Below are 22,300 nucleotides of genomic sequence, written 5' to 3' on the forward strand. Positions count from 1 at the left end.
AGCTGTAGTGTTTCTTTTTAAAGAAAAGATGGAGTCAGCTCGAGCTTTCGGCCGTGGTCACGTGTACATGCTGCAACCTATCCACCGGCGGTATGGTTGACGCGCCTGCGCACTGGGTTGAACTCCCAGTGGTCGGTCATTGTCAGCTCTATCTCCTACTCGGTAATGGCGTTGTGGCAGCGGCTGCGGATGTCATGGTCGACGTTTGAATGTGCTTTGCTGCAGGCGTTCGGACTTCAGCGTCGTCTAGGTGAGAGTCTGTGACATTAGGGAGAGATATCCGGGAGCGAACAGAATCTATTCATGCTGGTATCCATCTGTCTATCCTAGTATCCATCCAGTCTGCTACATGTCCAGTGAGCCATTCATTTGTATTAGAGGGCAGTTGAGCATCGATCATATTGCTGTGGGTCTGGAGTTGCATGTAGACTACAGCAGATGAGGATGGCAGATTTCCTTCCCTGACAGACAATGGTGAGCCAGATGAGTTTTTCTGACTCATCTGGTCATGGTTTTATGGTTATAGTAGATTCTTAATTCCAGATACCATGATGGAATTCAAACCTGGGTCCCCAGAACATTCATAGTATTGCAATCATACTACTAGTCATCTCTATCCAAGTGTCCATCCAGAAATGTAGTCAACTAACTACCTGTCCATCCAATGATACTGCCATTCTCATACCTGTCCATTCAGAAATACTGCCATTTACGTAACTGCGCATTGATGAATCTATTATCTACGTATCCAGGGGTGGTGAGAATCTGGCTTGCACCACCTGGGGAGGTAGTAGAGGCAGGAAACCTTTAAAACATAAACAGATGAGCATGTGAAATATAATATTCAAGAATGGGCCATATTCTGGAAAATAGGATCAGTGTAGATAGACTTGATGGGTGAAAGGGCCTCTTCTGTGGGGTGGCATGGTGCTTAGTGGTTAGCTGTCTCACAGAGTCAGAGAGGAGTTCGACTCCAGCCTCGGGCGACTGTTTGCGTGGGTTTCCTTTGGGTGTTCCAGTTTCCTCCCACGCACGAAGATAGGCTGGTTAGGTGAATCGGCCATGCTAATTTACCCATAGTGTTAGGTGCATCAGTCAGAGGGAAATGGCTCTGGGTGGATTACTCTTCGGAGGGTCAGTGTGGACTTGTTGGGCCAAATGGCCTGTTTCCACACTGTAGGGAATCTAATCTTCTGTGCAGTATGACAATATCTGTCAATCAATCAATTGCCTATAGTATAGGAGCCATATGCAGTTGCCTTTGTTATATTTTGCAATGCTGTGCTTACGTATTTTTGATTTGAATGGCTTTGTCCATTCCCCTGCAGTTGGCAGATGAGTGATACTTGAAGAGTTTAATATTTTGTTTGGGTACAGATTTGGAAGGTACCTGCTGGTATTGTAACTAGACTTGTAAACAAATGACCCAGTTAATTTTCTGGAAACCGGATTTGAATCCCACCACAGCAGATGTTAAAATTTAAATTTACTAACCAACCACACAAGCCACTTAATTGTATCAATTGTTACAAAGTCTTCTTTAAAAAAAAATTGAACGAACCTGAAGTGACCAATTCATGTTAACTAAGGCATTGGAAATGACAACAGCAAACATACCCTTATGACCCCACAAAATCCTCCATGTTAACATTTGGGCACTAGTGCCAAAATTGGGAGAGCTGTCTCAGGCTAGTCAAGTAAAAGGCGAGTATTGTCATACTCATGGAATCATATGCTACAATGTCTAAGACAAACCAATCGCCACCCCTGTCTCTGTCCTGCCAGATCCAACAGAGGTGAACGCAGATGACCTATAGTTTAGGGAGGTTCCCTGGGGGTCCTCAACATTGACTATTTCATGCCATCAGGTCAAACATGGGCAAGAAAAGTTCCTGCTCACTATCGGCATCACCCTCCTCTCCCTCAGCTAGTTATTGAATCAGTACCCCTTCATGATTAACAGCACTTGAAGGAAGCACTGGCTCAGATGGTGACTTCAATGTCCATCACTGAGAATGGCTCAGCAATGCCAGTACTAATGAGCTGATTCAGTCCCGAAGGACTTAGCTGCTCAACTGTATCTGAGAGAACCAGCAAGAGGGAAAAAGATACTTGACCTCATCCTCACCAATCTACCTGCTTCAGATGAAATTGTTTATGACAGTATAGGTATGAATGATGACTGCCTAGTCCTTGTAGAGACAGCATACCCTTATCATGATGTAAGCACTATCACCATGCCAAATGGAATAGACTTCAAACAAATCTAGCAACTCCAGATTGGGCATCCAAGACGCCAACAGAAGCCATAGAACTGTACTTCCAACACAACCTGTAACCTTGTGGCACAGCATAACTCCACTGTACCATGACCATCAAGCCAGTGAATCAACTCTGGTGCAACTAACACAACAGAAGGGCACTTTGAGAGCAGAATCACGGAAACCTAAAAACAAGTTGTCAAACTGATGAAGCTACAACACACGGCTGCTTATGTGATAAACAGCATAGGTAGTAAGTAGTAGAGAGAACTATGTGATTTCACAACCAAAGGCCACATTTAAGCTCTGCAGTCAACTCATTGGATGAAGAGTGTCTGTAAGTATTCCCATCCTTAATGATGGCAGCGTCCAGCACATTTGTGCAAAAGATAAAGCTGAAGCTGTCACATCAATCTTCAGCCAGAAGTGCTAAGTGGATGATTCATTGCAGCCTCATCTGAAGGTTTCCAGCTTCACAAATGCAAGTCAATTTGATTCTTTCTACATGCTATCAAGAAAAGGCTGCGAGCACAGATTAACAAAGGCTACAGGGTATGGGCCTTGACAATATTCCACAGTAATCCTGAAAACTTGTGCTCCAGAACTTGCTGCATCCCTAGCCAAGTTGTTCCATTACAGCGATAATACAGGCATCTACCCAACAATGTGGAAACTTGCCCAGATAAGTTCTGCACACAAAAACAGTGCATATCCAACCCAACCAATTATGACCCCATTGATCTATTTGCAGTCATCAGAAAGGGTCAGCAACAGTGCCATCAAGCAGCTCTTGTTTAGCAATAACCTGCTAACTGACACTCATTCTGTGTTCTGCTGGGGACCTCATTATTGTCTGGGTTCAAACGTGGACAAAAGGATTGAATTCAAGAGATATGGGGAGAGTGACTGCCTTTGATGTCAAGGCTGCATTTGACTGAATGAGGCACAGGGAGCCCTAGCAAAAATGTAGTTAATGAGAATTGGGGGAAACCTCTCCATGAATTGGAGTCATACCTGACACATAGGAAGATAGTTGTTTGTTGGAGGTCCATCATCTCTGTTCCAGTACATCTCTGCAGGAGTTCATCAGAAGAATGTCCTAGGTCCAACTCTCTTCAGCTACTTAATCAGTTATACCCGCTTCATTTTAAAGCCAAAAGTGGGTTGTTTAATAATGGTTGCATAAGATTCAACATCATTTGTGACTTCACAGGGAGTGAAGCAGCCCATTTAAGTGGCAAGTTACATTATTCATGCCTCACAAATACCAGACAAAAACTATCTGCAATAAGAGAACTGAACTATTATTTCTTGACATTCAATGGTATTACCGGAAACCGAATTCTGGCTACTATAGTAGATCAGAGGCTCAGATTCTTGTTGTGAATAACTTGCTCTTGACTCCCAAAGCCTGTCCACCACTTACAAGGCCCAAGTCAGGAGTGTGATATTGAACTCCCCACTTGCCTGGGTAAGTACAGCTCCAATGCAAGAAGCTTGACACTATCCAGGACAAATCAACATGCTTGACTGACACCACATCCACAAACACTCATTCCCTTTGCCTCCAACCCTTAATAGCAACAGTGTGTACCACTTAGATGATACAGGCAGAAACTCACCATGGCTGCTCAGATAGCACCTTTCAAACTCATGACCACTACCATCTAGGAGGACAAGAACAGCAAGTATATGGGAAACCATCCACCATTCTGGTTTTGAAATATATCTCTATTCCTTCATTGTTGCTAGGTCAAAATCGTGGAATTCCCTTACAGCATTTTGGATGTACATACACCAAATAGGCTGACCACTCTTCTCAATGGCAATAATAGATGGGCAAAAAAAATGCTTGCTCAGCCAGCAAAGCTCATATCCCATGAGTGAATAATAAAAGAAATGTTCCCAATCTGATTGTTCAGGGGAAGCATATCACTATTGGCATAAATGTTTGAACACTTGTAATACTCTACAACCATTTAACCGAAGACAAGTTACTGAAGTAGTTTATTTTCCTATTTCTGATCTTGAAGGAGTGTGGAAACCGCGTTCACTGACCTCTCAATTATGGTTTAATAACACAGCCCATTCCTATCTACAGTTACAGAACACCTCTGACATGAGATTTGCAGTTCATAAAAATGAAAGTAATTACTAGTCAAAAGCTTAAATCAAAACAAAGACGAAGAAAGAAGTTTTGCTTAGGAAGTATGAGTGGCTAGGAGTAAATTTCACAAGCAGACTCACAAAGATAAGTTGCTTCCTGGGTCACAAAAGTTTGCATTAGGTAAATAAAGCATTAATCAAAGATTGTTGTTGGAGAAATGAGTTTCAATGGTAGGCATGCTGCCACTAATACTGGGGAAATATGTATTATTGAAACAGCTTTTGCCTGAAGTGTGCTGAGATCTGTGTCCTGACAAAACCTAACTGGTAGGGAGGACTTTGGATGAATAGTGGGGGCTTCGGGTCATATAAGGGCAGTTATAGAGGAGGGACAAGGCAATATTTCAGGATGAAAAGAACGAGAGTGTGACAAGTAGGAACATAGTATACAGGGCAATCTCGGTTATCCGAACAACACTAGTGTGAGTACTTTTTTTGGTTAATCCAATGTTCAAATGATTGAATGCTCGGATAATACAATTTACCCAAGCGCCGAGACCTTGAGATCTTGTTCGAATAATCTGAAATTCGGATAATGAATGTTTGGGTAATCTAGGTTGCTCAGTATAAACAACACAATATGATAAATAAGATTAAATCTGGCAAAAACAGTAACAAGACAAAACTAAATGTTTAGTTTTAATAGAATCCTCACAGTTTTCATAAAAAGATGGATAAATTGATAGAACAAATATAAATAAAGTTGATGTGATAGCATTTGCATCCTCACCAAAGCTGAGACTTGAATATTCATGAGTATTTGACATGTAGGAAGGCAGGAGTAAAGAAAAAGGAGGTGGGTTTTCCCTTTCAATAATGAATGGGATTTGTGCAATAGGAAATGATCTTTGTTCAAAAAATCAAAGTGTTGAAATGGTTTATAGACCAACTCCTCCCAACCACAATAAATAGCTACATAAAAGGACACTGTATGTTAAGAAAGATATTGCAATAATCATGGGGATTAATCTTTACGTCAGTTGAACAAATCAAATTGGCAAAGAGAGCCTGAAGGATGATTCATAATGTTTCAAAGACAGTTACTTTGAACAATAGGTTCTGGAACATTGGAGCAGACTATTTTTAGACCTGGAAATATTATAATGAGGCAATTAATTGAAATAGGAGAAAGTGAGGACTGCAGATGCTGGAGATCCGACCTGAAAAATATGTTGCTGGAAAAGCGCAGCAGGTCAGGCAGCATCCAAGGAGCAGGAGAATCGACGTTTCAGGATTCCTGAAGAAGGGCTTATGCCCGAAACGTCGAATCTCCTGCTCCTGAGATGCTGCCTGACCTGCTGCGCTTTTCCAGCAACACATTTTTCAATTAATTGAAATACGTCAGTAAAGGTTAATGTAGGCAAGATTGATCTTAGCATGATAAAAATTTTATTCTTTTTGAGATTGAGAAATGTAGTGTCTTAAATAAAGACAATCATACAAAAATGAAGACAGTTGGCTAAACTGGACTGGGTAAATGGGTTAAAAGTTAAATAGTAAGAGAAGCAGGAGATATTTCATGACTGTCTTCAAATTCCATTGAGAGGAAATACTCTACCAAAGGCTAACAATCTTTGGCTAACTAATAGAGTTAAGGTTAGTATAAAATTGAAATAAAATGCGTATGGTGTGTGGAAAATTAGTGGTAGACCAGAAGAGTGGGAAAATATTTAAAAGCCAAAAGGATGGCTAATAAAATAAGACAAACAAGTGTATAATTGCATCTGTAAGCAAATTGATTAGAAAACAGCTGTAAACTTATGAATTAGGTACAGGAGTAGGCTCTTTAGCCCTCAAGCCGGCAAATCTGATTGTTGCCTCGGCGCACTTTCCTGGCTATCCACTATAACAAATCGGTCCTAGACTTGGTAAAAACTCACCCACCCATGGATCGGTTCGAAGACCCAGGAGACCAATGCGCAGCTGCTGCAAGTATTTGATGCAGTATCAAGGTCTGGTGCATGTCCAGGTGAACTTGGAATTTAATCAATTTGAAACTTTTTGGGCATTGTGGGCAGGGCATTGTTTGACTTCATTGACAACAAGAAAAAAATCTTTAACCAATACTCAATGTATGTATGTTTTTAGTTTTAGTTTTGCTATATGTTATTAATGCTACCTCCTAAGGAGAACACTTTACAGTGGTAATTATGTCTGGTGCCATTATATTGGCCTAAATACAAAATGAGTTTATCCTGTATTTGACCAGCAAATACTGGCATTCAGAATCATAGAGATGTACAGCACCAAAACCCTTCGGTTCAACTCATCCATGCCAACCAGATATCTGAAATTAATTTCGGCCCATTTGGGCCATTTCCCTCTCAACCCTTCCTATTCATATATCCATCCTGATGCCTTTTAAATGCTGTAATTGTACCAGCCTCCACCGCTTCCTCTTGTATCCTATTCCATACATGTACCATGCTCTGTGTGAAAACATTGTCCCTTAGGCCCCTCGGAAATCTTTCCCTTCTCACCCTAAACCTATGCCCTGTAGTTCTGGACTTCTCCACTCCAGGGAAAAGATCTTGGCTGTTCACCCTTTCTATGCCCCTCATGATTTTATAAACCTCGAAGGTCACCCTCTGGTGCTGCAGGGAAAACAGCCCCACCCAATTCACCCTCTCCCTATACTCTCAAATCTGTTTTGCCATTGATTAGATAATGATTAACCTGTACATCGATTACATTTACTCAGTTTGACTATGCATGTCTCCATATCTTTACCCAAGAAAATACGATTAATCACAATTTTGATCATTTCAATTGACCGAGCCATAGTTTTTTCCTGTTTTTGTGGTGAGCCAATGGGAGAAGAGAAGAGCAAAAGGGAGTTCCAGATTTACACTATTCTTTGGTGATGTATAGCTTCCAAAATCTTTAAGTAAAGGTAGCTCAAAATGATATGCTGCTCAGCTATTCAGTTGAACCATACATTCATACAGTTGGGTGATACTGCTCTCATTGTCCACTATCATATTGCAACAAATGAATAGTATTCCAATGGGTAGAATAAAAATGTATGCCAGCAGTATTACCTCGTAGATCACAGAATGAGCTACCAATCTGGTAACGGTTACCTGCATCAAAAGCAGCAGAGTTCCACAATGCTAAAAATGCAAGAATAGTATCCTAACCATCACTGGATCAGAAGAAAATCTGTTGCTATACAATAACCATTTAAGAATAAAGTTTTAAAAAAAACACATAATACCAGGTTATAGTCTAACAGGTTTATTTGGAATCACTAGCTTTCAGAGTGCTGCTTCTTCATCAGTGTTCTAAAAGCTAGTGCTTCCAAATAAACCTGTTGGAAAATAACCTGGTGCTGTGTGATTTTTGACTTTGTACATCCCAGTCCAAATCAGTCAAGAATAGTAATGGAAAATCAAGAACTGAATTGAGCAGAGTTTCCTTCCAAACATAGCTTTGAAATAATAGTATATTACAGTAACAGCAGGTCTCCCATTGTCTCTCACTCTGAGTATTTTTTGTTTTTACTTGTGTTTGGAAATCCAAACAACACATCAGTCAGCAGCCAGAAGGAATTGCTAACACTGTAGGATCGTTACAAATGAGATTCACCAGGATGATGCCTGTTTGGAGCTTTTCAGCTATGAAGGGAGACCAGATAAGATAGTTATTTTCTTTGGAGAAGATAGGTTCAGGGGAAATCTGTTGCAGGTAAATAGGATTCCGAGGGCATGGACAGGATGAATAGAAAGCAGCTGTTCCCCTTAGCCAAAGGGTCAATAACAAGGAGCACAATTTTAAAGTGAAAGGCAGGAGATTTACATGGGATTTGAGGAAAACGCTTTTCATCCAGAGGGTGGTGGGGGTCTAGAATGTAATGCTTGGAAGGGTAGTTGAAGCAGGAAATCTCACAACCTTTTACTTGGATGAGTGCTTGAAGTGTCAGAACATTTAAGGCTGTGGGACTAGTGAAAGTAGTATATATTTTTGGCAGTACAGACGCAATGGGCTGAAGAACCTTTTCTGGATTATGATTCTTTCAGATACTATGGAAGATACCCAATGTGCTCATTTTACATTTTTGTTCACAGCAGGATTCGAGTGATGAGAATATTAAAAATGTAATCTGTATGCTTTTGTTTATGTTCTTACTTTGTTCAGTGTCTAGGTCTTTTATACATTATTCCAAATCAAATGGTAAAATTTATTCCCTTAGCTACAAAAGCACGACCATAAACTGCTGTCAGCAGATGTATGAAAATAACCCAAGTTGATTCTTTCAGACTATAGGGAAGGATTTGCATTTCACTGGCATTGGGTCACTGACACAATGAAAATAGAATGTCAGCATCTGGACACTGGAATCGAAAGATTAGCTCTCCTTTCTCTCTACAAATGCTGCCAGACCTCCCGAGTTTCTGTTTTGTTTCAGATTTCCAGCATCCCAGTTCTTTATTTTATTCTGGATAACCAATCTATCTACCAACAACTTTCTAGTTAGGCGCTACAAGCAATAGCTCACTGTATAAAACATTTTACAGCAGAGGTTCAGTTTTTGCATTGTAAAGACATGAGATAGCGTTAGCCAAAGGGTTAAGGATAATCCAAAGTGAATCTACAAATACATTAAGGGCCAAAGAGTAAATAGAGAATAAGGCCCTTTAAAGATCAACAAGGCCTTTTAAATGTGAAACCACAGGAGGTGGATGAGATACTAAACAAGTATTTTGAGTCAGTATTTATTGTGGAGAGATATATGGAAGATAGAGAACTTGGAGGAATAAATAGTGATATCTTGAATTACGGTGGAGGAGGTGTTTGACTTCTTAAAATGTGTAAAGGTTGTTAAATTCCTGGCACCTGATCAGGTGTGTCCCAGCTAGGAAAGTGATTGTTGGTCCCCTTGCTGCGATATTTGTATCACTGATAGCCATAGGAAAGGTACCAGAAGACTGGAAATCGGCTAATCATAGAATCCCTTTAGTGTGGAAGCAGGCCATTCGGCCTTTTGAGACCACACCACCCCTCTGAAGAGCATCCCATCCAGATCCAACCTGTCCCTGTAATCCAATATTTTCCGTGGGTAATCCATCTAGCCTACATGTATTTGGACTGTGGGAGGAAAGCAGAGCACCCAGAGGAAACTCACAGACACGGGGAACCTGCAAACTCCACACACAGTTGCCCAAGAGTGTAATCGAACCTGGGCCCCTGGTGCTGTGAGGCATCAGTGGTAACCACTGAGCTATTGCGCCTGTGGTGCCATTATTTAAGAAAGGTGGTAAAGAAAAGCCAGGGAATTGAAGACCATTGAGCCTGACATTAGTGGTGGCTAAGTTGTTAGAAGGATTCAGAGGGACAGGGCTTACATGCATTTGGAAAGGCATGACCTGATTAGGGACAGTCAACATGGCTTTGTGCATGGAAAATTGTGTCTCAGTAATTTGATTAAGTTTTTCTTTGAAGAAGTGACAAGGAAGATTAATGAAGGCAGAGTGGTGGATGTTGACTATGGACTTCAGCAAGGTGTTCAATGAGGTTGTGCATGGTTAGCAAGGTTGGTACTTGGAATCCAGGCGAGCTCGCCATTTGGATACAAAATTGGCTTGAAGGTAGGAGACAGAAGGTGGTAGTGGTGGGTTGCTTTTCAGACTGGAGGCCTGTGACCAGCAGAGTGCTGCAAAGATTCTTGCTCAGTTCACTGCTGTTTGTCATTTATATAAATGATTTCAATGTGAATGTACATTTGCAGATAACACCAACATTGGAGGTGTAGTGGAGAGTGAAGGTCATCTTAGAGAACAGTGGGACTTTGATCAATCAGATGGGATGAGGAGTGGCAGATGGGGTTTAATTTAGGAAAATCTGAGGTTTTGCATTTTGTTAAGGCAAATCAGGGCAGACTTCTGCACTAAATGGTAGGACATGGAGAGTGTTGCTAAACAGAGACCTTGGGGTGTAGGTTTATAGTTCCTTGAAGGTGGAGTCACAGGTAGACAGGTTAGCGAAAGAGGCATTTTGTAGGCTTGCCTTTATTGGTGAGTGCATTGAGTATAGGATGTTGTGGCTGTACAGGACATTGGTTAGGCCACTTTTGCAATACTGGGTTCATTTCTGGTCTCCCCGCAATAGGAAAGAAGTTGTTAAAGTTGGAAGGTGCAGAAAAGATTTAGAGGGACTTTGCTAGATTGCAGGATTTGAGCTATAGGAAGAGGTTGAATAGACTGTGGCTATTATCCCTGGAGCTTCAGAGAGTGAGGGATGACCTCATAGAGGTTTGAAATCATGAGTGGCCTGGATAGGATGAATAGTCAAGGTCTTTGCCCCAGTCCAGGGGTGTCTAAAACTAGAGGGCATAGGTTTAAGGTAAGAAGGGAAGATTTAAAAGAGATCCTAAAGGGCAACTTTTTCATGCAGAGGGTGGTGCGTGTATGGAACGAGCTGCCAGAGGAAGTAGTGGAGAATGGTACAATTACAACATTTAAGAACCATCTGGATGGGTATATGAATAGGAAGGGTTTAGAGGAATATGGGCCAAATGCTGGCAGATGGGATCAGATTAATTTAGAATACCTGGTCAGCACGGACAAGTTGGACTGAAGGGTCTTTTTCCCTGCTGTATGACTGTGACTCTAATTGCTAAAGAATAACAGTCATAAGCACAGGGAAGTGGGTATTTGATGCAAATCTATGTTTTGGGAGAGAGGAGCATAGGTAGACCATTTACAGCTTATGAAATTATGAAACACCAATCAATTTGTTCCACAGAAGCCAATGTTACTAATAAACTATGTCCATTCAGAAATCCTGCCATTTACCTAACTGCACATTGATGAATCTGCTATCTACATATCCAGGGTGGTGAGAAGCTGGATTGCACTAGCTGGGAAAGTAGTAGAGACAGGAGACCTCTGAACTTTTAAAACATAAATGGATGAGCACTCGAAATATAACATTCAAGAATGGGCCACATTCCGGAAAATGGGATCAGTGTAGATAGACTTGATGGGTGAAACGGCCTCTTCTGTGGGGTGGCATGGTGGCTTAGTGGTTAGCGCTGATGCCTCAGTATCACAGACCCGGGGTTTCCTCCAGGCACTCTGGTTTCCTCCCATAGCACAAAGATGTGCAGGTCAGGTGAATTGGCCACGCTAAGTTGCCCATAGTGTTAGGTGCATTTGTCAGAGGGAAATGGGTCTGGATGGGTTACTGTTTGGAGGGTCAGTGTGGACTTGTTGGGCCGAATCTAATCTAATCTTCTAATCTACATCATGTTACCCAGACAGGCCAATTGTTCACAGAAGCAAGCCCCAGTACTCAAAACCAGCAGTAGGGGTCAGCATAGTCATGTTATTCCATGCAATAATTCTTCAGAATCCTTTTATAAATCCATGTCAATGTGTGCAGTAAACAGGAATCCGGCATTGGTCAGGAAAACTGCTGTTTGAAAGGAGCTGACGTATAATCTTGCAGCCAGCATACCAATTCAGAGAACACTGCAATAAAGTAATGATTTTTATGTTACACCCTGTCTATTTATATGATCTGATAGGTTATATGGAGAGAGCATTTGTTGCATTCCAAGATCATGAGATGTGATGAATGCAAAAAATCTCCAGACAGATAGTAGTTCACATTCACAGCAGATTCTCTTTTCTCCAGGCACTCCCTTAACAGCTATTACCGCTGCTGAGCACCCCCAACACACTCTCTATCTTGCTGTTGCCCATATTCTTTTCACCTCTTAAAAGATTCTACAAAGTCCCTTCCATTTATTTTTGTAAGGGTAGTTAATCCTTCCAAACTCCTGTGCTATTTGGGATGTTCTCTCCCCTTCTAACCCATGATCATAATTGTAATATCAGAAATGCAAGAACCACATCACAATACCCTGGGGCTATGAGAAGCCGAGGAGAAACACCTATACAACGTATTCAGGAGCAGTGGTTCCCCAAGAAGCGTAGTCTGCCGATTACTGCACAGCGGACCTGCACTGCAAACAGGAAAGTTCAGTACACCCAGACACACTCATCACCCTACCATACATCAAGGACATTTCAGAGATGACCACCAGACTAGTCTGGCCCCAAGGCATCATGATAGCCCATAAACCTACTACCACACTAAAACGACTACTGATGAATTTAAAGGACCCCGTACCCACAGCCAGCAGAATGAACGTAATATACAAAATACCTTGCAAGGACTGCAACAAACTGGCAAGAAACTAGCAATTAGGATATATGAACACCAACTCACCACGAAAAGACATGACCAACTATCACTAGTATCCAATCACACAGGTGAAGAGAGGCAGCAGTTCGACTGGGACAGGCAACACAGGAATTCCTAGGGGCGTGGCATTCAAATTGGAACTCCATTAGCAAACTTATAGATTTGGACCCCATTTACCAACCTCTCAGAAACAGAAATTATACCACCCAACACAATAAACCAAGACACATAACTAGCACGTGGGACATAACGTGGCTCACTGATGACGTTACCTGGCATGGTGAGGAAACGTCTGAAAACAAACCCACCAGCTCAGTGAGCAACCTGAGCTACAAATCTTCTCCAAAATCTCAAATGCAAGAGCTGTTTTGCATATAGCATGATCTCATGAACAGAAATGTGCTCATCACCAGACCAACATTTCCAGACAATGCTTAATGGGTACATATTTAAACTACTGTGTTTTGCTACATGGTTCAGTGGACTCTTTTATGTCCACCTGAGAAAGCTCCAACAATACAGCACTCCTGCGGCATTGTATTGGATTGTCAGCCTGATTTCGCACTCAACTCTTGTATGAATCAGTTTTTCTGTCCCTAATTTGTCTACTAATGATTTTCACTGATATTTCATTTCTGTCATACTGTTAACTTCAGTTCGTAGTTCTAACTAGCTTCTGTGCTGATCAGTGCTAATCACTTGAAGGAAAGTGCATTCTTTAAAGAAGTAAAATAATTTTTGTCACTCTTGTTTAGATTGAGAAATGATGCTGAGATTCTTCTTATCAGAATATTTCTTAACCTGTTCTACCCAAGTGACCATAGCTGTGGACCTTTCTTGGTGTAGCAAAATAGTCATGTCAGGGAACTGGTAATCCACAGGCCCAGGCTAATACTCCAGGAGTTCAAATCCCAGCATGGAAGCTGATTGAATTCAAATTCAGTTAATAATTCTGAAGTATAAAACTAATCTCAGAATTGGTGTCATGAAACCTTTGCTTATCATAAAAACACCTGGTTCACTAACCTCATTTAGGAATAGAGATTGGCTATCTTTACTTGGCCTGGTTTGTGAGTGACTGCAGACCCACAACAATGTAGAGGACTCTTAACTGGCCTCTGAAATGGCTGAGCAAGTCACTGAGATAACGGGCATTTATGGATGGGCTTTGCCAGGAAGGTTCACATCTCATGAAAGAACAAAGCAAAAAGGAGACTAATTCTGATGAGAATTTATTGTATTCTGTCAAATAGAGAATGTCTGAGCCACTGTTGGACGACACATTTTGTAGGGACACCAAGTTGGCTGAACAGCTGATTTGTGATGTAGAGCCAACTTGCATGGGGTTACCATACTAAGCCAATGAAGCATCTGATTTAAATTTGCGCAGTAACTAGTGGCACCCCCTCATTGTCAAGTAGGACTTGGGGGGGGATGAGGGAGGGTTTTGGGTGGGGAGTTGGGCTGAGTGGTGACATAATGATAAGTGAACACAGCTGGAGAGGGTATGGCCTGGTTGGTTAATGGGATGAAGGAATCTAGATGGTAGTTGGAACGAAGGGTCAGTCAGAGGAGTGGAAGAGAGGGGGAAGCACTGGAAAGGGATTCAGGGACGGGAAGGGAGGTTATTTGAAATTGGAGAACTCAACATTGAGACGTCGGGGCTGTAGGCTGCCCAGGCAGAAGACAAGGCGTTGTTCCTCCAATTTGAGTTCTGCAATTTCATATAACCTCCCTTCCTGTTCCCGACTCCCTTTCCAACCCCTTCTCCTCCCTTCCATTCCTCGAGCGAACCCTCATTTCCAACTACAGACCATACCCTTTACCTCTATCACCACCTCACCACTTAACCCTTCTACCCACCCACCTCCACTACCCCCACCCCCCCCAAACCCCCTTATCCTCAGCTCCCCTTACACCCACCCTCAGTCCTGAAGAAGGGTTACACACGAAACATTGACTTTTCCAACTCTGATGCTGCCTGGCTTGCTGTGTCCTTCCAGCCTCCTGCCTGTCTACCTATTATTCTCCTGGCATGCAGGAAAACACAAGCAGCAAGCTTTGTCTGTTTTAAGTCAGTGAATAAAAATCCAAGGGAATTGGACATTGTCCCGCTTCAGCGCACAGGAAGGACAGTAGTGTTAATTGGCTAGATTTTTCTGATCTGTTGAATCCATAAAAACAACATGCTTCTTGTAAGTTTGATTGCCGTGACATGATTCCCATCCTCTAAGATGGCAGTTCCTTTAGTTTCGTACTACTTTAGACCTTGATATAATTGTAAAATTCATGTACTGCTTTGATCCATTTGATGTCGAGAAAAATGTAAGGTTTCAGAAGGAAGTTTATTCTTTAATATGTCCATGTCGATGAGTCTTGACAAGCTTTTCTGTCACAACAGAATTAATGCTCAATCCACATTTAGCAAATCAAGACAGCGTGGTGGCTCAGTGGTTAGCAGGGACCCGGGTTCAATCCCAGCCTCGGCAACTGTCTGTGTGGAGTTTGCACATTCTCCCAGTGTCTGCATGGGTTTCATCCCACTGCCACAAAGATGTGCACATTAGGTGAATTGGCCATGCTAAATTGCCCATATTGTTCAGGGATGTGTAGCTTAGGTGCATTGGGAAATGTAGAGTGGTAGAGGAATGGGTCTGGGTGGGATATTCTGCGGAGGGTCAGTGTGGACTTGTTGGGCCAAATGGCCTCTTTCCACACTAGGGATTCTATGATTATAACAGATTCCTCAAAGGAGCGTTAATGAAATAAAGATAACCTCACCTATTTTGACATTGTTTTAATCAAGATACAAAAAAAAAGCAAATCAGAGCAGGACTTCGACACTGGTCAAGTCCAGGGGAGTGTTGTTGAACAAAGAGATCTTGAAGTGCAGATTCATAGCTCCATGAAAGTGGAGTCGCAGGTAGATAGGATAGTGAAGAAGGTGTTTGGTATGCTTTCCGTTATTGGTCAGAGAATTGAGTATAGGAGTTGGGAGGTCATGTTATGGCTGTGCAGGACATTGGTTAGGCAACTTTTAGAATATTGCATGCAATTCTAGTCTCCTTTCTATTGAAGGCTGTTGTGAAACCTGAAAGGGTTCAGAAAAGATTTACAAGGGTGTTGCCAGGATTGGAGGACTTGAGCTATAGGAAGAGGCTGGGGCTGTTTTCCCTGGAGCATCGGAGGCTGAGGGGTGACCTTACAGAAGTTTATAAAATCATGAGGGTTGTGGATAAGGTAAACAGACAAGTTCTTTTCCCTGGAGTTGGGTAATCCAGAACTAGAGGGCATATGTTTAGGGTGAGAGGGGAAAAATATAAAAGGGACCTAAAGGGCAGCATTTTCACACAGAGGGTGGTACGTGTATGGTCTGAGCTGCCAGAGGAAGTGGTGGAGGCTGGTACAATTGCAGCGTTTAAAAGGCATCTGGATGGGTATATGAATAGGAAGGGTATAGAGGGCTATGGGCCAAGTGCTGGAAATGGGACTAGATTAGTTTAGGATATCTGGTCGGCATGGACGAGTTGGACTGAAGGGTCTGTTTCCGTGCTGTACATCTGACTCTATGACTGTAATTGAATTCATATAGCATGTTTCATGGTTGCAAAGTTAAAAATCACACAACACCAGGTTTAATTGAAAGCACACTAGCAATGGGACCCTATGTGAGAATCTCTCCGGCTATGTGGAAGGCATCTTGAAACCTATTGTACAGGCAATCTCCAGCTTCTGTCACAACACTACGGATTTCTTACAGAAACTCAGCACCCACGGACCAGTCGAGCCTGGAACATTCCTAGTCACAATGGACGTTTCTGCACTCTACACCAGCATCCCCCACAAGGATGGCATCGCGGCAACAGCCTCAGTACTCAACACCAACAACTGCCAGTCTGCAAACACCATCCTACAACTCATCCGCTTTATCCTCAATCATAACGTCTTCACCTTTGACAACCAATTCTTCATCCAGACACACGGAACAGCCATGGGGACCAAATTTGCACCCCAATATGCCAACATTTTTATGCACAGGTTCGAACAAGATTTCTTCTCTATGCAGGATCTCCAACCAACATTGTACACCAGGTACATTGACGACATTTTCTTCCTCTGGACCCATGGTGAGGAGTCACTGACAAAACAGTGACATCAACAAGTTTCATCCAACCATCAAACTCACCATGGACTACTCTCGACTGTCTGTCTCATTCTTGGACACGTGCGTCTCCATCAAGGACGGACACCTCAGCACCACACTCTACCGCAAACCCACAGACAACCTCACAATGCTACACTTCTCCAGCTTCCACCCAAAACATATTACAACAGCCATTCACTACGGACAAGCCCTACGCATACACCGGATCTACTCAGATGAGGAGGAACATGACGGACACCTGGAAGTACTCAGGGATGCCCTCACAAGAACGTGGTACGAAGCTCAACTCATTGACCGCCAGTTCCGACGTGCCACAGCAAGGAACCGTAATGACCTCCTCAGGAGACAGACACGAGCTGCAACTGACAGGGTACCCTTCATTGTTCAGTACTTCGCAGGGACTGAAAAATTACGCCATGTTCTTCGTGACCTGCAACACATTCTCAATGAGGATGAGCACCTCACCAAGACCTTCCCCACACCTCCACTACTTGCCTTTAAACAACCGTCAAACCTCAAACAGATCATTGTTCGTAGCAAACTGCCCGGCTCTTGGGACAACTCCATACAACCCTGTCACGGTGGACGCTGCAAGACATGTCAGATTGTGGACATAGATACCACCATTACACGTGGGGACACCTCCCACATTGTACATGGCAGGTACTCATGTGACTCAGCCAACATTGTCTATCTTATACGTTGCAGGCAAGGATACCCGGAGGAATGGTACATTGGGGAAACGAGCAAAGGCTACGACAACGGATGAATGGGCACCGCACAACAATCAACAGACAGGAGGGTTCCCTCCCAGTTGGGGAACACTTCAGTGGTCCAGGACATTCAGCCTCGGACCTTCGGGTGACCATCCTCCAAGGTGGACTTTGGGACAGGCAGCAGAGGAAAGTGGCCGAGCAGAGGCTGATCGCTAAGTTCGGTACCCATAGGGAGGGCCTCAACTGGGACCTTGGGTTCATGTCACATTACAGGGGATCACCATTGCACTACACACACACACACACACTCTCACAAACACATGGACACAGGTGCACACAGACACCCACACACACCCAATAGACACTCTCACTCCCACACTCACAGATGCACCCCCTCACAGACGTAAGACCCTCTGCACTCACTGCACACACACATACACACTTTCTCACACTCACAACCCCCACCCCAGAGACACACACACACAGACCCGCATGCACACATATATTTTATGCGGTGAATTTGTATTTGCAGAGTTACATTGCACTTTGCTCAAAAACTGCATACATTCATGTGGAACTCTGAGCTCAAAAACTGCATAAATTTATGTAAAACTCCGTTATCTCACTTTTTAGATTAGAATCAATCTAAACATCAGGTCATAGACAGAGAACACAGGGGGCTAACACCTTCAACATATTGTCTAGCTATCACCCATTGTTAACAGCTAACCCAAGAATGCAACTTTTAAAAAAAAGGGTTTTGTGATTTACACATGAAAGAAGTGAAACTATCACTGTATTCTAACAGATGAAAGGCTTAACAGACAATCAATTTTTCAATGTATAATTTCAGTTACATCACACTGCAAATTTTTGCTCTAAATTCTGTGTTACGATTGAGCCCTCCACTATCACCTGATGAAGGAGTGTCGCTCCGAAAGCTAGTGTGCTTCCAATTAAACCTGTTGGACTATAACCTGGTGTTGTGTGATTTTTAACTTTGTACACCCCAGTCCAACACCGGCATCTCCAAATCATGGTTGCAGACTGTTCCAAAGTGATTGACAGTCACAAGGTTTTCAGAAGTGCCATTACTGTGGTATGGTGATCAATTTGAGCAGAACAGAATCCACAGGATGGAAGGGTGATATGACCAGATAATGTGTTTTTGGCAATGTCTGTTGAGGGAGAAATATTGGCCAGAACACCCTGGTGTTCTTCTTTGTATGTCTTCTTTGAAACAGTATCTCAAGATCTCTCATATTCACCCACCATGGTTTAAATTCTGTCTTAAACATCTCACCTCTGAGAGTGCAACACGCTCTCTGGACTGCATTGGGGTTCCAGAATGAATTATGGAGAGAGACTTGAACCAATAACATTCTTCAAGATAAAACTGTTATCATAGTTGACCCACAAATAATTGTACATAATACAATTATGTGGTGGATAACCAAATACATCTTAACGCAACTTGTGTATACAAATCATCAAACGCACAAAAGTTGTTTTGAGAGGAAAATGTTTCTGTTTAACCTTTTGGAAAAATACATGGTCCATGGATTTAGATGTTATTCTGCAACTCATGGACTGTGCAATGTGTCTGCCATTCATGGCTACTGCCACTGGAGGGTCTCAGAGAGCTCTGTAAACAGAACAAATTTCTAAACCAGCAGGAAAGAGAATTGCAGCATTTTATTTCACAGTACAGTTTCTGTAGATAGTATCACTGTGTATTCTAACTGTTGCAATCAGGGTTATTTTGCAGCAAACTGGTCCTTTTATGATCTTTGTTTACTCCAAAATCTATTACTTTGTCCCCCTGTTTTTCTGGCCTCCAGAGGGGATTTTTAAAAAGAAAACTTTTGTTTGTGCTTTTTCAAAGTGATTAAACCGATGCTGCAAATGGATGACTTGATACATGCAAGTCAAGTATAGTGAACAACAATGCTCATTTACATTTAACGTCCCTTCAACTCCATAAAATGAACAAAGATGATTAGCATTGACTCCCCAGCCTCATAGAGATAATTAGGGCTGGTGACCAAAAGTTTGTCTTCCTCAGCTCCTTTAAAACTTTGACCAAAGAGATTCCAATGCTTGGTGCTAAACACTTGAAGCCTCAATCCAAAGGAAATGTGGAATGCACAAGAGGTTAGAATTGGAAAAATAGAAGAGATCTCAAAGGATTGGAGGTAGGAATAAGGGTTTCAGCTCATGAGCAATTTTTTCTCAGACTGTTCCCAGGAAAAGGCATGGAGATATTAAACAGGGAGCAGGGACTGAAGGCAATGGCTTGTATAGTAATGAATTCTGGACAAGCAATCTGATAACTTAGCAGTGGAAGAATCATGAAAGGTGGTAGTAGAGTTTGGTGGCATCGGCAGACGTGTGCAAACTGACCTTGTGTTTTTAAATAACATTCCAATGAGAAATTGGACGAGGCCAAGGATAGATCCTTGCAGGACACTAGAATTAAGTGTGGGAACAGGAATCAAAGCCATTGAAAGCAATTCTCTGACTGATTAGATTGATAAGAATGGAACCAGGAAGCAGTCCCAAATATCTGGACAACAATACAAAAGCATTGGAGGTGATTGGCCTGTCAAAGGCTGTGGACAGACTGAAGAATAATGAGGGAAAGTTAGCCTTTTCATATAAGCACATAAGATGTCATTTGTGATCTTGACAGGCATTTTGATACTGTGCCAGAGTGGAAAGCTGGTCAATTTTCTTCAAACAGTTCTGTGGTCAATTAGGTGCAGTCTTGGGCAACCACAGCACATTCAAGAACTTTTGAGAGGCAAGGAAAGATGTGGACAGGGCAGTAGCTTGTAAGCTGATTTGAAGAGAGGAACAGTGACAGCAGATTTGAAGACCCTTATTGCTAATAATTTTATCTCATCAGCTAACATGAGATCAGGTGAGAGATCAAGTGGTCACCTTTTTATTGAGAATAGGGTTGATGGAGCAAGGAGTTCAGATATGCCCTTGAAACTCTACCATATGCACCAAAGTGACATCACAACTTCCCTCCAAAAGTTGCTTCCTGAATTTTCCTACTTTACAAAAGTGATTGCATTTCAAAAGTACTTAATTGATTATAAAATTCTTTGTGATCCTGAAGGCGTAAAGGCACTAGACAGATATAAGTCTATCTGATCCTTCCCCTTAGCAGATGAGAAAAAACTGTATGCTAATAAAATTCAATTTGTTCACTTCTCCTGTTTCTGTGCTGTTAGTTCCTGCACTGGTGATAGAAGCTCCAGTAAACTTCCCTCATTCTGGAGCTGAATCCCATGATGGTGACCAGAGTGAGAGTCCCAGCTTCCTAGATAGTATCTTCTGGATGGCGGCACCCAAAAAACGGCGTACGATTGAAGTCAACCGCTGTAGGCGGAGGGACATTCGGAAGTTAGAAAAAGTTAAGGTATGTGCATAGAGTAAGCTCAAGTACATTTTCTCACAATGTGTTGCTTTGCACAGTTTCCAAATCAAGTCAGCACGTGAGTAGTCATCTCTATGACCTCTGTCTGAAAGCTGTGCATAAAAGTGCTTGAAGTTGATCTTCATGAGGATCACACAAGAATAGACCATAGGTTCTCAGTTGTGGATTGATATTAATGGTAGTGAATTCTACAACTAGATTGCTCTGCCATTATTGTAATATAACTGGGGTTTGTGTGGTATAAAGTATACTTGTTAGTGCTAAATATTTGTATTGGTTACTTGTAAACAATCTGTCAACAATCTCATGCCTTACTTTAAATAATGCAGCAACTTTATTTTTAAGATTTAAATCTGACCTGAAAGTGGAGCAAATTTGCTCAGTTTTGTTTTCATTTTCTCTTTGGAATTTCTTATCATTTCAGAACAACATAGAGGTCTGTCAAGTTTGTGGGCGCTTGAAACTGAAGCATGTCCTGTGTGCCTTCTGCTATCAAAAGGTTGTACATGAAACAGCTCTTATACGAGCACAGATTCGGGCACAGGAAGGAAGGCCACATAACACTCCCCCTGTAGAAAGTATTATACTTTATGCAGGAGAAAAGACTACAGAGGCTGACGTCGGAAAAAGGATCATTGAAAGGAATCGAAAGCGTCCAGCTTGGTTTACAGTAGACTCTTGATGTGAGCACAGTATAAGAGGGGAAATTCAAGCTAATGAGACCTTTTGTTTATGTAGTACAGGCATTGTTAAAATGTGCCACAGTTGCTCAAAATATACAAGTGTGTTACCCTTGTTTGTTAATAAAGGAAGTATGTTTCAGAATATTTCAGGAATTTATGGTCTAGAGAAATGTGCATTGTAATAAATCCTTTCTACACAATATGCTCATTGGGTGGTTTGTTCAATTGTTTCGTTTTTTTAAAAACCGAGGTAAACAGTACTTTTCCTCAGTTCTGTGCAGCAGTGCAGAAATAAGTGAGCTAAATTCAAGAATCTATGGTGATAGACATTTAAAATTTATGTCCCTAAGTTTCTGCATATCTCCACCATACCCCTCATCTTTTAAAAGCCTTTTGGAAATCCATCCTTTAACTAAATCTTTTAGCCGGCAACAAATGCGCCTCCCCCACAAATTCCTTGATCCATTCCTTGCTGTCTGCTTTTCTTGCACCTGTTTCTGAAAGCTTTGAGATCATCTTAATATTAAATCATTTTTTATGAATCCATGATGTTATTACTATTATGCCTCAAAGTGCCTTCTTGGTAAAGTTGGTTGAATTAGTCTGATATCTATTAGCTTTTCTCAAGTTACTTTTAACTTCTGTAATCA

At 42.0% G+C, this 22,300-nt stretch overlaps 1 protein-coding gene across 1 annotated transcript; it reads left to right on the top strand.

Moving 5' to 3' along the window:
• Positions 1-118: 118 nt before the first annotated feature.
• mrpl32 (mitochondrial ribosomal protein L32) lies at positions 119-21,852 on the top strand. The gene is made up of 3 exons (XM_072560680.1): positions 119-250; positions 20,762-20,949; positions 21,392-21,852. The coding sequence occupies exons 1-3, from the start codon at positions 166-168 to the stop codon at positions 21,647-21,649; spliced, it is 531 nt and encodes a 176-aa protein (XP_072416781.1). The 5' UTR covers positions 119-165; the 3' UTR covers positions 21,650-21,852.
• The last annotated feature ends 448 nt before the right edge of the window (positions 21,853-22,300 follow it).

The sequence above is a fragment of the Chiloscyllium punctatum genome, chromosome 41 (genome assembly GCF_047496795.1).
Source record: "Chiloscyllium punctatum isolate Juve2018m chromosome 41, sChiPun1.3, whole genome shotgun sequence".
Lineage (NCBI taxonomy): Eukaryota > Metazoa > Chordata > Chondrichthyes > Orectolobiformes > Hemiscylliidae > Chiloscyllium > Chiloscyllium punctatum.

Excerpts from the sequence above, each read along its gene's own strand:
- mrpl32 (XM_072560680.1), top strand. The coding sequence starts at position 166 with ATGGCGTTGTGGCAGCGGCTGCGGATGTCATGGTCGACGTTTGAATGT. Across the intron at positions 251-20,761 it reads CGGACTTCAGCGTCGTCTAG|TTCCTGCACTGGTGATAGAA; the intron begins GTGAGAGTCTGT and ends CTGTGCTGTTAG. Across the intron at positions 20,950-21,391 it reads GGAAGTTAGAAAAAGTTAAG|AACAACATAGAGGTCTGTCA; the intron begins GTATGTGCATAG and ends TTATCATTTCAG.